Source organism: Perognathus longimembris, chromosome 24, assembly GCF_023159225.1.
Source record: "Perognathus longimembris pacificus isolate PPM17 chromosome 24, ASM2315922v1, whole genome shotgun sequence".
NCBI lineage: Eukaryota > Metazoa > Chordata > Mammalia > Rodentia > Heteromyidae > Perognathus > Perognathus longimembris.
This window is the reverse complement of record NC_063184.1, coordinates 10,764,091-10,779,211: the sequence shown is the minus strand read 5'-3', so window position 1 is coordinate 10,779,211 and position 15,121 is coordinate 10,764,091. Positions and strand designations below refer to the sequence as shown.

Genomic DNA, 15,121 nt, shown 5'->3' with positions numbered 1-15,121 from the left:
TTTTTGCCTTTATGAAGTACAGTCATGCATAATGAGAAATTGGGTGTCACTTCATTTAACAAACCCAAAAGTTCCTTCCTTCCGCTCGAAGGTTCAGTTGAACCAGTGTGAAGGTTCAGTTGAACCAGTGTGATTGATAACCTTCCAGTCACTGTGAAATGTTAAAACGAGGCTCACTGTTTCCTGTAAATGACCATGAAAAAAAGATAACGTATTTAATCCACTGGGTAAAACAATGACCAAATAATTTTTGCCAATACAGCAAGATGATGAACAGATTTAGTATTCAGTGTGAGTAGAGAGGCAGAGGGGAAAAATCAAAGGACTCAAAGGAATTTATTGAGTAATGCAAACATTCTCATGTGTGGAGACATTCTAACGCAGCGGGGAACTGAAGTCCATGTGTGAGGCAGGCTGCTTGCATGGTGAAAAACAAAACACCACCACCCCCTCCCCTCTCCCTGTCTGCCCGCCCCCCCCCTCGCTCCATTGACATGCATAGCTGGCCTGGTAGGTGTAAAAATAGACTGGCAGTGCCTGAACTGGAAATGGTCCCTCAAGGCAGCACTGCAGTTGCTGGGGTTTTGAGTTCTCTCTGACACCGGCCAGCAAATGGGGGGGACGGGTAAGGGGCGTGCGGAGGATCCCCGCAGAGGGGCTCAGGGTCCTCTGGATGGACCCTCCATGCTCGTGTCACCTCTGGGATCTCAGGACTGAGCGCAGAGGGCGAGGACGGGGCCGTACACAGCAGGCTCAGTGAAAGTTGAGATGGGAAATGCGGCGCTCTGCTCCTCTTGCCACGCGGATAAAAGTGTCAGAGCCCAAGGAAACATGCAGGAACTGGGTAGAACTCCAGACTACTATGGCTGTCACAGCGAGGAGGCCAGAGAACCTGCGGTACAGGTAAGTAGGAGGCCATATTCACATATGGAAGCCGGCAGGATGGTGGCCTGAGAATCCACCTTGATGCTCATTGGTCAAAGCTCTCAACTTCCCCGGAAGGAAGGGATGGAAGCAAGCCAATGTGCCCAAACCACCTGATCGCCTGGGGTGAGGCGGCCTCCTGCTGTTTCCTCTCCTGGCATGACAATGCCACAGGCTCTGTTTTCTTAAAATGCTGGTTTCCTCTCAGTTTTCTCTGAGCAGTGACACTTTTCTCTTTAATTTGGAGCTTTCTCTGACGTTGATCCTGTTCATTCTTCTATCTCTGAGTAACTTAGAACATACATCAAATCTTACCCAGACTGCGCCTTTTTCCTTGCCATATGTATATATATATATATATATATATATATATATATATATGTATATATATATATATATATTTTTTTTTTTCTTCATACATTCCATCTTTCACCAGATCATAGAGCATTTTGGAAGCATATGTTAACTGAGAATCTCAGTTCCGGCCTCTTAACACGTATTTTACTTCTCATACTTGATTCACTTAAGTGAGAAAGTCTCTCAATGACCATTCTGACCACGAGAATAGTTTGCAAAAAGACTTAAAAGTCCAGCAATCAAATATTTATTTTGACGCTCTGATTTTAATCATTCATTGATAAAATGTGTTTGTTAAAAAATTAGTGAAAATACAAAAAAGGTTATTGTGACTTTTAAAAACATTTGTCTAGGAATGTCTTTCTGGCATATTTTGGCTTTCAAATGTGCTGGAGAATAAAGTTTATCTTTGATCTCTTAGTTGCTGGAACTTGACCTTATTGCAAATTGTTTATTCCTGAGTTTATTCCTGAAGAAACAAATATATGTAGGATTTTGGAGGAAGGAAAGCTGAGGGCTTGGTATTTTCCTGGACATTCCTTTGTCTCGGAGTGAGAAGAGACTGCGAGGTGTGTGAAATAATGACTCCCCCTCTGCTTTTTAATGTGAGCTGGATGAGTTTTGTTATTGCAAGTGTCAGTAGTCAAACGGCAACTCATGTGTGTGCTTTTGTCAGTAAAAGTGGCTTAGAGCAATGTGCAGGGCTGGCAGTGTGAAGAGAGCATACTGCAGTGGAAAGCTGTAGGGCCCTGGAAATGGAAGTGACCCAGGATAAAGATACTGAAAGGTGGGAAGGAAGGGGTGTCCCTCCGGGGAAGTGGAAGCCACCTGCTTCAACAACTGCACAGGGTAGGTTCAGAGCCAAGAGCAGAGTTTAAATTACCCATGTCCACCAGGAGGTCTTCTGAGGGTTTGTCACAGCTGTCACTTCCAATGCCACTGAATTGAAGGGACAGAAAAGGTGAGCAAGGAGCAACCCTCCTTGTTTGCCTGTGGCAATATAGAAGTAGATTTTTCTAATTTATCTATTTTGTTTAGATGATACTTTATTTAGATGATTGTTTGATGATTTTAGATGATTGATGACTTTTTAAAAACGAGCTTAGATTTTAGACTATTCTTTGAAGTTGAATCATTCCTAAAGGCTTTTGTTTGTTCTATTTGCTTATTGTGGAGCTGGAGATGAAACTCAGAGCCTTGTATGTGCTTCAGTTTTTTTTAAGGTGTACCAGAGTTACTTATTTTTTTCACCTTTCAAATATTGTTAAGAAAAGATAATTCATGAAAAAAAAGAAAGGTACCTTAAGAATTAAATATAAAGGTCAGTAAGATTATTCTCCAGATACACGACATACAACTGAACACAGAAATTACAAAAAAATTATTATGGATATGAAACTGACTATTGGTATGACAGGCTGATAAATTTTAAGTTTTAATATAGATTGAAGGAAAAAATCACAGTATTGAAGAACAATCAATGTGAAAAAAATACTCCAAAAATTCTATAACTTGGAAAACTGTATTTTTATCATATATATATGCATTATTCCTTAATCCAGAGCAAAGTTCACATGATTTTATCCATGAGGAGACAGAGTGAATGTTCTAGACTTAGAGAAACATATGGGCTCTGTTACAGCTATTCATGTCTGCTGCTATGTTCCAAAAAACAGACAATTAATAAATTGAAAACAAATGGACTTGGCTATACTCCAACAATTGCTGAAATTTCAATTGCTAAATTTTTCAGTTACTAAATTGTGACTTCAGTTACTATTTTTCCTAGTTTATAAACGTAAAAATGAAAATAAGTTATCATTCCAATTATTAATTTTATAAAGCTCTAAAAATTCAACAATGTCCAATCCTGGAAAATTATATTGAGACAATGCATTCCTGAGCATTCATTATTCTAATTATTTTGCAAGCAATGTGGAAATACAGTTCTAGATCTGATTATAAGTTTTATTTTTTACTGTACCAGTACAATCAGAACTAGTATTAGAGAAAGAATAGACAAATCTCCAGGGCAGGTGCCCTAAATTGTGCTGTACTGGGCTCTGAGCTAGCCATTGGAATAGCCTTACCCCCATCCTTCAGTCTTCAAAGTCACTAGAGAAACTGTGAGTCTTCCCTCCACGCCCCCCTCCCCCAAGATCCTACTCCAAATCCACTGAGGAAATGTTTATCTTCTTAATGAAAATACAGCACTCATGAGCATATGTCATGACGGCCACGTGGCAGCCTCTTACATTAATCCTTAAAGCATTCAAGTGTCTTATTTGATCATAATCAGCAGTTCCTAGAAAGAGGAAACATTCAGGACAGGAGAGTCAAAAACCAAATTTAGTTGTTTTAATTTTCTTATTAGAAATAAGTCCTGATAACGCTTCTACAATTTCCAATTGACCACAGAGGGGAAACTTGGATCAACTCTCAGATACAATTCTATGTTCATTTGTGAGGATGACTGCTATGTGTGTTTTATTTTATATTTATTTTTGTTCCAGGACTAGGGCTTGAATTCAGGGCCTGGGCACTGTACCTGAGCTTTCTCTTTCAAAACCAGTGCTCTACCACTTAAGCCACAGCTCCGCTTTTGGGGTGGTCAGTTGGAGATAAAGAGTCTCATGGACTTTTCTACCAGGGCTGAAGTTGAAGAAACAATCCTTAGATCTCAACCTCCCAACTAGCTAGGATTATAGTCATGAACCATTGGCAGTGGCTTGTTTTGGGTATGTGAAAGAAGCAGTACATTTCATCAAGGCCTGGCAGGCTCCAGATAGATGAGATTTTTAACCTGCTCTGGTAGGTACAATTTAGAAGAACAGCACGAAGATATCTTTACTATATTTCCTTCTTTTGGTATGTATTTCTGTTGTGGCATGATTTATGGATTTGCATACTGGTCAGAATGCACTCTATATTTTTCTTGTATCAGGATCATGGGGTATTGTTTTCATTGGAGTTTCTTTATCCTGGCAAATTAATTTGCTTTTTTCTCAAGAGCAAAGCCATAAATGTGATGCTTAATCACAAACGTTTTTTTGTTTTGTTTTGTTTTGTTTTTTTGGCCAGTCCTGGGGCTTGGACTCAGGGCCTGAGCACTGTCCCTGGCTTCTTATTTTGCTCAAGGCTAGCACTCTGCCACTTGAGCCACAGCGCCCCCTCTGGCCATTTTCTGTATATGTGGTGCTGGGGAATCGAACCCAGGGCCTCATGTATATGAGGCAGGCACTCTTGCCACTAGGCCATATCCCCAGCCCTTAATCACAAACGTTTTAAAATTATTTTTTTATTAATCATTTCGCCTTCAGAGATTCTTATTGTCTTATTTCATTCATTTTACAAGGCAAGCACTCTAGCCACTAGGCCATATCCCCAGCCCTCTTATTGTCTTATTTCATTCATTTTACCAATTTCCCCCAGTTCTAATAGGAAATTTTCAGTTCTTTATATTATGTTTGTACTGTTGTATAGATTTTCTTGTTCCATTAGTCGGTGAGCAGTGAATTGTGTTGCTATTACAAAAACAATTTCACATTTTTCTGTTAGGCTGACTCAAAAGATAGTAAGTCAATTAAACAACTGTTTATTGAGTGGGTATGTTTAGAGGAGCTTGCTACAGAGTCATGATAAGACAACCCTCCTGGGGTACAGGTGAAATAGGGCGATCTGGTCTGTCCAGCACTGTATTGGCCACATGCTTAAAGGCAGGGTCGGGCATTGTGTCTTCATGGTGGGTGAAGGTAAAGCTTTCACCTCCCATGTGATTGGCTTGCCTGAATCCTTGGAGGCAGGGGCAGGCACTTTGCTGATAAGTTACTAAACCTGTCCATCCAGAGCCTGGGTCTGGGAGTTTTCTGTGACCCTGTACCTTGGCCTGACCCTATTTAGGCCCATACCCGTTTGGGCACCATCATACCATGCCACAGGTTTCCATGTTTGTGTGGCATCCCAGTTCAGCTCTCCATTAGAGCTGAACTGGTTTTTTGGTGTTGTTTTGTTCTTTCTTTCCTCTCTGGCCAGTTTCCTAACTGTGTTAGGTGTATTTTCTGGCTGCTGGTCTGTGAGACAGGAGTCTACTATTCAGTTGCAGGCCTTTTAATTAAAGACCCCAAGATTTGACCCTTCAAAATGTGGCTTCTTTGATTACTCACCATACAACACAGGGAGACAAACCTCAAACACATATGGGAGAGAGCAAATAGGCTATCAAGCTGGGACAGGAAAGAGCTGGCATGGCTAATGGAGAGAAGTTGGGAAATATGGCTGAACGAAATGAGCAAAGAAGGGAAAGAACACCCATGGGCTATGGAAGGCAGTATGGGCCAATCTTGGTAGGTGTTTGAATGTTTTTTTTTCTGCAAGTCATTCACCTTAGTAGAGGAATTTAATTTTCATTCAAAATATAGTTAGAAGCGCCCAAAATTCTAGTCCAGGAAATGACAGGCTCTGAAATCATTCCTCTGTCTCCATCTGTTTCTGTCTCTCTATCAACTACAGAAGTGAGAAATGTTCAAACTTACAATTTCCTTTTCATTTCTATTAAAGCAATGGGCTGGGGTTACTAAGCAAAAATTGCACTTCTTTTTATTTTTATTTTTTGACTTAGGCCAAAAGAAGATAATATTGTACAACTGTGCTATTTATTCACTAAAAAATGGATCAGATTGTCTTCTGGAGAGAATTCCTTCTTTATGAAGCATATCCATAGGTCACGAGTTACACCTTCCTTCCTTTTGTAACTCTCAAGAATAGGGTGCAGAAATAAGATAGAATTAAGTGACCTCTGGGGCACAGTGAGAATGATCTTCTGAAGCAGTTACATAAAATAGAAGGAGATTTTCTTCGTGGAGATAGTTTTGCTATTAACTCTAACAAGAAGTAAGAGTATAATGATAATGACTCTGCTAAAGCAGTCAATGAATATGAAATGATCCTGGGCATGGTTATGTAACATTTAGGCAAGTTATTTAAAGATAGAGATGTGGAAGGTAAGCTATGGCTTCTGTTTCTTAGGAGTGTAGTCTAGTTTTAGAAACAAGAGTTATGTACATGTAATCAATGAAGCAGAACACATAGTGAGATGCAGTGTCCCATGAATGATGAAGTGACTATAGGATGCTGTGGAATGCAAGGACTCAGTTCTGGAATGTAGAACTCAGTGCTCATGAATGACTCATGGACATTGAAATTCAGCCAATGCCAGGCAGAAGAGCCATACCGTTTGTTTACAGTTTGATGTGCTTCCATGCAGGCTAATTAAATAGATTGTCCCTGCTATGAGCCTACCAATCGGTCCCTGCTATCGAGGCCAACTGCATCCCCATCCCCAAGAATTTTCATCCTACTCTTCTTTCCCCTGAAATACAAGAATGAGGGGATTATGTTTGGACTTTGGGGACCAATTTGAATCTTAGGGCTATGGCCCAGCATCCATTATGATCGGCAGTTGCCTGAGCAGAACTAGGAGCTTGAAGTTGATTTTGAAAGCAGACTAAATAAAATCTGGGCTACCTTTTGGAAGAAAGTACCCTTGTGCATTCAGTAAAAGTGTTTAATGTGCCAGCCCAGGGGCCTACCAAGATGAAGAAGCTGGGCAATATGGCCTCAAGAAGTGTATTCTAAAGATGGACAAAGCAGGAGTGTCAACATCATGTCATAAGTTGGAGTGAAGGTGTAGGGTGTTTTGAAGCATTTGATAATGACAACTCGGGGGCTGGAACGTCAAGTCTTGAACTCACTATGGGCAGGTGTCAGTCTGTGTCTGGGGTCAACAGTGATGTTAGAATAATGAGAAAACATTGTGCACCCCTTCATAGCTGGAACACTTCATTGGACATTCTGGAGCCCAAGAAATTTGGATATTTAGCGAGGGATCCGGTTATCAAGAGCTTCGTCAATATTTAGGACTTAAGTTTGAGTCTACGAGTATAAAAAATCAAGGACTCACCAATGACTGTTTTAGGAAGATCCAGTTGGGACATTACTGTTATGTGCTCCATTCTCTTTGACATGTTTGACAAAGTGCCTTGCACCTATCTAATAGATGGCTTAGTAAATGGAAGTAGAAAAGATGAATTAAGGACTAGAATAGCACCAGAGGTAGAAAATCTAGTTGTGGGCATTTTCCAGCTACAAGTGACAAGTCCTCAGATATACCTAAGGCTGTGAAAAGATGACAGAGCTGGGAAGAAAAAGGAAGTCATTTAAAGAATTTGGGAACTCAGAAATTTTCATTGTAAACTCCTGCTCTAAAATAAATGTAGCTGTCAGGCACTGGCGCCTGCCGGCCACTGTGGCTCACGCCCGCGATCCTAGCTACAGAGGAGGCTGAGGTCTGAGGATTGCAGTTTGAAGCCAGCCCAGGAAGAGAGTCTGAGATTCGTATCTCTGGTTAACCATCAAAAAACCAGGGCCGGAGGTATGGCTCAGTTGGTAGTGTGCCAGCCTTGAGCAAAAAAGCCAAGTGAGACTGCAAGGCCCTGAGTTCAAGTCCCATTACTGGAATAAAAAAAAGTGGAGGTACCCTAACTGCATTGGTAAACATTACTTTTAAAGGTATTAATTACAGAACACCTAATAAAAAATAATAATCTTTTTAAAATGTGTGTTCATTAACTATATTAAATTGCACCTAAATTGCAATAGTTGCATTATTAAAAAAATGTGGCCAAGTTGGGCACTGATGACTTACACCTATAATTCTAGCTACTCAGAAGTCTGAGATCTGAGGATTACAGATCAGTACCAGACCAGTTAGAAAAATCTGTAAGACTCTTATCTCCAATTAACCATGGATAAGTCAGAAGTGGAGCTGTGACTCAAGTGGTAGAGTGCTAGCCTTGAGGAGGAAAAAATACTAAAGGATAGCATCCAATTCAAGCCCCAGGAATGGTACAATTTTTAAATCAAAGATTATATGGTGATTAGAGGACTAATTATAATGTAAACAGTTGATATAAAATTTTAAATTATATTTTTCTTTTAATAAGATATATCCAAATGAAACATTTATATTTACTTGAACTCTGTGGAATAATTTTTCTTATATGTTTCACAAGGTTAAGTTCCACTGCATACACGATAGCTTTACTTCATTATATGTGTGAGCATGGCATAGACAATTCATAGGAGACAGTTTGTTTTCAACCATATTTTCCTTTCCTCCCACACAGACATCTGTTGAACCGTACTCACTTTCATTTGCTGTTTTGGATTTAATTTGCCATTAGTTAAATTTATACTTGTGTTACATGACTTACCCATTTTCTTTCTGATCTCTTGGCTTTCACTTATGAATTTCTCTTTGGAATTTTGGCCATGTTATATAATGTTTGATTGTCAAAATCTTAAGTGTTTGACACCCTTTCAGGCTATATTTATATTGTATTCACATGGCCTTGTGTGTTTTTCTTTCTTTAGTATTTGCTAGTAAAAGGTAAAAATATTACAATGTTTATGTAAAATATAATCACTTCAAAGATGTCTCTGAGCTAATAAACTGTATTTAAACTTATTTTCTTTCTGATACTGGGGCTTTTATTCAGGGCTTGGGTGCTGTCCCTAAGCTTTTCCATTTAAAGCTGTCTCTCCGCCACTGAGACATGTCCCCACTTCCAGTTTTGCTGTTTAATTGGAGAGAAGAGTTTCATAGACTTTTCTGCCTGGGCTGACTTTGAACTGAAAGCCATTCATGTCAGCTTCTGTCAGGGTTACCAGTGTGAGCCACCAGCACCTGGCTCTGAAACTTCTTGAAAATCAGGTGTTTTATAATAGACTGCTACCTTGAAGCTGTTTTTAATGAATTATGGATATTGCTGACATTTATTTAAAAATTTAGTTATTTTTTCCCCCTCTCTACCTCCTCAGTTATCATTGAGCTTATTGATAAGGAGGGAATTTAAGTAGCTATAAATCTTTCCTGATATTGCAGCAATTTCTGTATTCTTTAATTTACAGATTTGCCCCTTCACACTTAAAGCAGAATTATTTCTTTTCAAAAAAATGAGTTATAACATTCAACTTCATATATATGTTGTTGCATTCATTTTTATGGATTTAGGTGACTGATAGGCAGATTAGAAAGAGTTGAATAAACACAAGAACAAGATGCTGTGGTTAATCCTTTAGGGCATGCATAGTCCACCAACTAGCGTATCAGAAGAGTCTTCTGAGATGCCTCAGAGTGATGCAGATTTCAGAGTCCCATCCACAACTCCTGAATTATAATCTCTGGATTATGAACCAGTCATCCTTATTTAACAACATGAAGCATGATCTTGAAGTAATGTTTAAGTGAACTTAAAGTATGATGGCCACTATCTTTATTGTAAAAGTGTGACCTCACCAAAGTGACAGGGATGCATATGGAACATCAGGGTATGAGGGCACAAGAATAAACAAAAGCCTTTACCATTTTACTGGCCTTACCATCTCACTTAGTTCAGTTGTTACCAACACTCTATCAGCAGTTAAAAAGTACTAGTCCCTCAAGGACGTGTGAGAACTGGTAGCTCACGCCTGTAATCCTAGCTACTAAGGAGGATGAGACTGGAGGATCGCAGTTCAAAGCCAGCACAGGTTAAAAAAAAAAAGTCCATAACATCCTTATCTTCAATTAACAAGCAAAAAGGCAGAAGTGGTAGAATGTTAGTTTTGATTTTAAAAGCCAATGGAGGGCTGAGAATATGGCCTAGTGGTAGACTGCTCACCTCATATACATGAAGCCCTGGATTCTATTCCTCAGCACCACGTATATAGAAAAAGCCAGAAGTGGCGCTATGGCTCAAGTGGTAGAGTACTAGCTTGAGTGAAAAGAAGCCAGGGACAATGCTCAGGCCCTGAGGTCAAGCCCCAGGACTGGCAAGAAACAAAACAAAACAAAAGTCAAATGGAGAGCTTGAGGCCCTGAGTTCAAGCCTCAGTGCTGGTATATGTGCAAGCCATATAAAACCCCTGCCCACAGCTATTTGCTAACAAACAGGCCCTCTTAACCTTCTTTTATTTCCCCTAAAAGTAAGAAAGATTCTCAGCCATATTTCACTCAAGTTTAAAAACCAATAATAGAGTACATTTAAGTTATACTTTCCAAACAAGTAATAGAATACATTTAAATTTAGGACAAATTTAAGTTCTACTTTCAAAACAAGTAATACCTTCATGGAATACTTTCATTCACTGTTTATCCCTATCAATTCCCATCAGATATCTGGGCACCGAGGTAGTAAAAAGATTCTCAAGAAAATGTGTCCTCAATTTCAAATATTTGAAATTCATTCCGTTGTTGAGCAGCCAGCTTGAACAGCAAGATTGTTCAGAATGATTTGTTACTCCCTTGGAATTAAAAGTCCAGTACAATATCCTGGCTGATTTCCATACTTCTGCATAAAAGGTTGTATAGCGCATGAAGACATGATTAACAAAATTCTTCTGTCCTCATTAAAAGTACAGCAACTGTTAGAAGGAAAATTTTGGACAAGTGAAATGAAGCAGAGTTTATTCGAGCAAAGAATAATTTGTGGATCAGCCAGCATTCAGAGCCAGAGCTTCCAGCAGCAGTACAGGCAGGCAGTAATTATACAAAGAGAAGGGAAGTGACCCACAGAAATAGTGTGATTGCTTACGGCTCACTCAGCCTCTGCCTTAAGGTCTGAAAAGTTCTCTGAGGATGTAACTGGTGCAAGTTGTGCAGCTGTGATTGGCTGAGACTCAGCAAATTGCTATAAGACGGTGTCTCTCAAGTTTGTTTACAAACTAAGTTAGGTTACAGTGTGCTACATGAGGAAGCAAAGTGCAAAACACTGAACCAGGTTCAGGGCACATTTTCATTTTAATGTAACAGGACTAATCTGAAACATTGTCTTTTCAGCACGCCATATATTTTAAGTATTTATACAATAATTTTATTATTATTTTAATTATTGTTGGTGAATTTTAGTATGAAATATCAATTTTATTTCAAGCCAGTATGTCTTGAATTCCATATTTTCTTCCTTCATCTTCCTCCCTCCCTCCTTCTCCCTCCCTTCCTTCCTTCTTTCTTTCCTTGATTTCTTCCTTCTTTCTACCTTTCTCCCTCTTTTCGTCCTTTGAATCCTTTCTTTGGTTACATCATATGCAGTCTTTTCTTTGGTGATATCTTGTATATTCTCACAAATTAATTCTTTAAGGAAATTAGTAGCAATCCACATGGACATGCCAGCTGCCATTTTATTTTCAATGTGACCAAAATTTCAGCTGTGTGCCAGAGCCCAGTCATGGTTATTGTCATCCAAGTTATTGGTGGTGGGCTGTGTGCAGGTCCATCCTGGAATGGAGACCAGATCTTTTGTGTCCAGATCACCAGATAACTAGGAAGTAGAAAATAGGAAAGGAATAATATGAAAGGAATGTGGTAACATGATTCCATATGAATTATGAATAGTAGCTATCATTAATGAAGCCCATGAGAAGAAAATATAAAGAAAAATTTCATCTATTTCAGGGTTGGAAAACAAATAAGATGAAATAAAAAATCTAAAAGTAGTGTATACTTCTTTATATAATAGAAACTTTGTAACAAATAAAAGATTGTTATCTTGTTTACATGAATATTTCAGAAATAAAAACCTCACCTGAAAATCCAAAAGCTCAAAAATTGTAGGACAGCTAGCACAGAGATGAAAAATGATGGTAGACAATAAATATGATGTTTTTAAACTCTTCAGCACTTTTGAAAAAGGCAAGTTAAAAACACAATTGATATTCATATCAACTGAGCAAAGCTAATTTGGACTCAAGATGAAGTGGGGAGAGTTCTTTGACAACCATAGAAATGTGCACATCATGTACAAAGAATCTATAGAGCTTCAAAAGTCCTTCTTTTGGAATTGAAACTATGGACACAGACAGTACGGGCAGAGACTTATGTACAAACCCATCATTGTAGTATTATTTAAAATAATGAAATTCAAAGGACAAGTTACATCTGTAAAAGTGATTGGAGAAAGTGAAAAGTGACAATAATCTAATCCACCATCCATTACATGAGATTTGGAATATTTTTCAAAAATTTGCATAGTAAAGTCAATACTTACTTTGTAATGCTACTTTTTAAAAGTAAAAGGAAGGGTATTATTATCCAAATTTTGTGAAAAACATTACATATATATATATATACACAAACACATATGTAGGAGATTAGATAGAATTTTCTAAAACACAAAAATATGCAGTATTAAATATGAGTTTGGAGATTACTGCTACAAGTCAGTATTTTTTAAATTTAGTTTTTAGACTGTTTCATTATGAGATCTTATATGTGTGTGTGCATATTTATGATTATCCCACTATTTTTCTGAAGAAAAGGGAAATTGTTATAAGACTCAAAAGGAGTAGAACACAAAATTTATGCGGTTTTAGATACACACTCTATGGAATGCATTTCCAAATATCTGTAGGCTTTATAACACACTATTTCATTTATAATATCACATTTACTTAGCCCTTCAATTATTTTGGAGGAGAAGACTAAGTATGGGTACATTTTTACTATCTAAACTTTACTGAGAAAAAATAGTTTACTATTATTCTTTCTTAAAGGTGTAATCCACATGGAAACCGCAGATGTCATGATTCTCTGAGAACAGCTGGGAGGTCCTGCAGGCATGCTGGAAGCAGGCCAGGTTTAATTCCCACTCAGGGAAGTATGTCAGCATGTACAAGGAGAAGTCTGAGTACTGTTTTAGAAACAGAGGAACAAATGTTGTCTTTGAAGCCTGCCATTTCTATGGAGTTGAAAGTCTTTTTTTTTTCTTTTTATATTCACAATGATAATTGGGATGGAAACATTGCTGTGGTTTTGCTTGTTGAATATGATATACCATGGTGTGTGTGTGTGTGTGTGTGTGTGTGTGTGTGTTGGTACTGGAGCTTGAACTCAGGACCTGGATGCTGTCCCTTAGCTTTTTTTTCTCACCACATGCACCTAGCTTCAGTTTCAGCTTTTTGCCCGTTAGAGGACTTGGAAAAAATTATACTAAGTGAAGTGAGCCAGACCCAAAGAAACATGGACTCTATGGTCTCCCTTATTGGGAATAATTAGCACAGGTTTAGGCAAGTCACAACAGAGGATCACAAGAGCCCAATAGCTATGCCCTTATGATCATATAAGATGATGCTAAGTGAAATGAACTCCATGTTATGGAAACGATTGTGATATCACAGTTGTAACTACTTTCAATGCCCCATGTGTATCTGTAGCCTCTACTATTGATGATGTTCTTGTATCACCTTCCTGTGATTGTATCTACACTATCTCTGTAATCTTATCTAAGTATATTGGAAACCGTGTATACTGGTATTAGAACTAGGAAATTGAAAGGGAATACCAAAATAGAGAGACACAGGATAAAAAAAGACAAACAACTACAAAAGCAATACTTGCAAAACTGTTTGGTGTAAGTGAACTGAACACCTCATGGGAGGAAAGGGAAAGGGGGAGGAGGGAGGGGGGAATGAGGGACGAGGTAACGAACAGTACAAGAAATGTATCCAATGCCTAACGTATAAAACTGTAACCTATCTGTACATCAGTTTGATAATAAAAATTTGAAAAAAAAAAACACCTCACAGACTTTCCTGTCTAGGCTGGCTTCTAACCAGGATCCTCAGACCTCAGCCTCTTGAGTAGCTAGGGTTCCAGGCCTTAGCCACTGGCTCTGGGCTGCAATACTATTTTGAATAAGATAATTGTGTCTGAAAGTCACAATTCTTGTGTTAGAATATTCTCATTTGGAAGTGGCAGGGTTCTATGGTGCAATACTCTGTCCTGCCTCCCACACAAGAAAGAATTGGGTGCATAAAGAACCTACCTGCTGAGCGAGGAATAAGGCTGTGGAAGTGTCATTCTGCAGCAGTAAACAGTGGATTCCTCTAAGTCAGTCAGCTGAGCAAATTCAGGAGGTAATGAAGAGTGAACTCCCCTGTAAGAATGACAAGAGTTCCATCTCACTCCCTATTTTTTACCCCCAAATACCTAAACAAGGGGCCTAAGCCACTTGGCTAAGCCTCAGTTTCCTCATTTGGGAGTTTCAGGAGGATTAAATGAGATTATGGATGCATTTGGTACACAGTGAATTTAGCTATTCTTATTGAAGTAAAAGGTAAAAGGAAGCATAAAGGTGCGGAGAGACTGACTGAACACCCTAAACACATGTACAGCCAAACATCTTTTGAGTCTGACCTAAAAGCTGGTGGCTTAAAAACTGGTAGCTCACAACTGTAATCCTAGTTACTCAGGAAGTTGAGATCTGAGGTTCATGGCTTGAAGCCAGTCGGGACAGAAATGTCTGTAAGGCTCTTGAGTTGTAGCTCAAGCCGTAGAATACCAGCTTTGAGGGGAAAAGTCCAGTGAGAGCAGGAGGCCCTGAGGCACAGGAGAAGGAAGAGGAGGGAGGAGGAGGAGGAGGAGGAAGAGGAGGGAGGAGGAGGAGGAAGAGGAGGGAGGAGGAGGAGGAAGAGGGAGGAGGAGGAGGAGGAGGAGGAGGAGGAGGAGGAGGAGGAGGAGGGAGGAGGAGGAGGAGGAGGAGGAGGAGGAGGAGGAGGGAGGAGGGAGGAGGAAAAAGAGGGAGGAGGGAGGAGGGAGGAGGAGGAGGAAAAGGAGGGAGGAAGGAGGAGGGAGGAGGGAGGAGGAGGAGGAAGAGGAGGAGGAAAGAAAAATAAAAAACAAGTATAGATGCTACGTAGCATCTTCGTAGGACTAATGTGTTATGTCAGTCTATGCCCTCTATGGAAATACTTTACATTTAATAAGAAATCACTAAAACTAAAAAAAAAATACATGCCATGTCAA

General features: G+C 39.2%; 1 protein-coding gene across 26 annotated transcripts in view; it reads left to right on the top strand.

The window, feature by feature from the left end:
- Ank2 (ankyrin 2) overlaps window positions 1–15,121 on the top strand; it is a 457,187-nt gene that overhangs the window by 248,076 nt on the left and 193,990 nt on the right. For 24 of the 26 annotated variants that reach the window (XM_048333422.1, XM_048333421.1, XM_048333417.1 and 21 more), the window contains exon 1: window positions 754–903. The exons of 1 other annotated variant lie outside the window; for it this stretch is intronic. In XM_048333422.1, coding sequence (XP_048189379.1) covers window positions 769–903 — 135 coding nt within the window. In that variant the 5' untranslated portion in view covers window positions 754–768. Of the gene's footprint in view, window positions 1–141; window positions 904–15,121 lie in introns of those variants that run through there. One more of the 26 variants, XM_048333424.1, reaches the window with a different exon arrangement.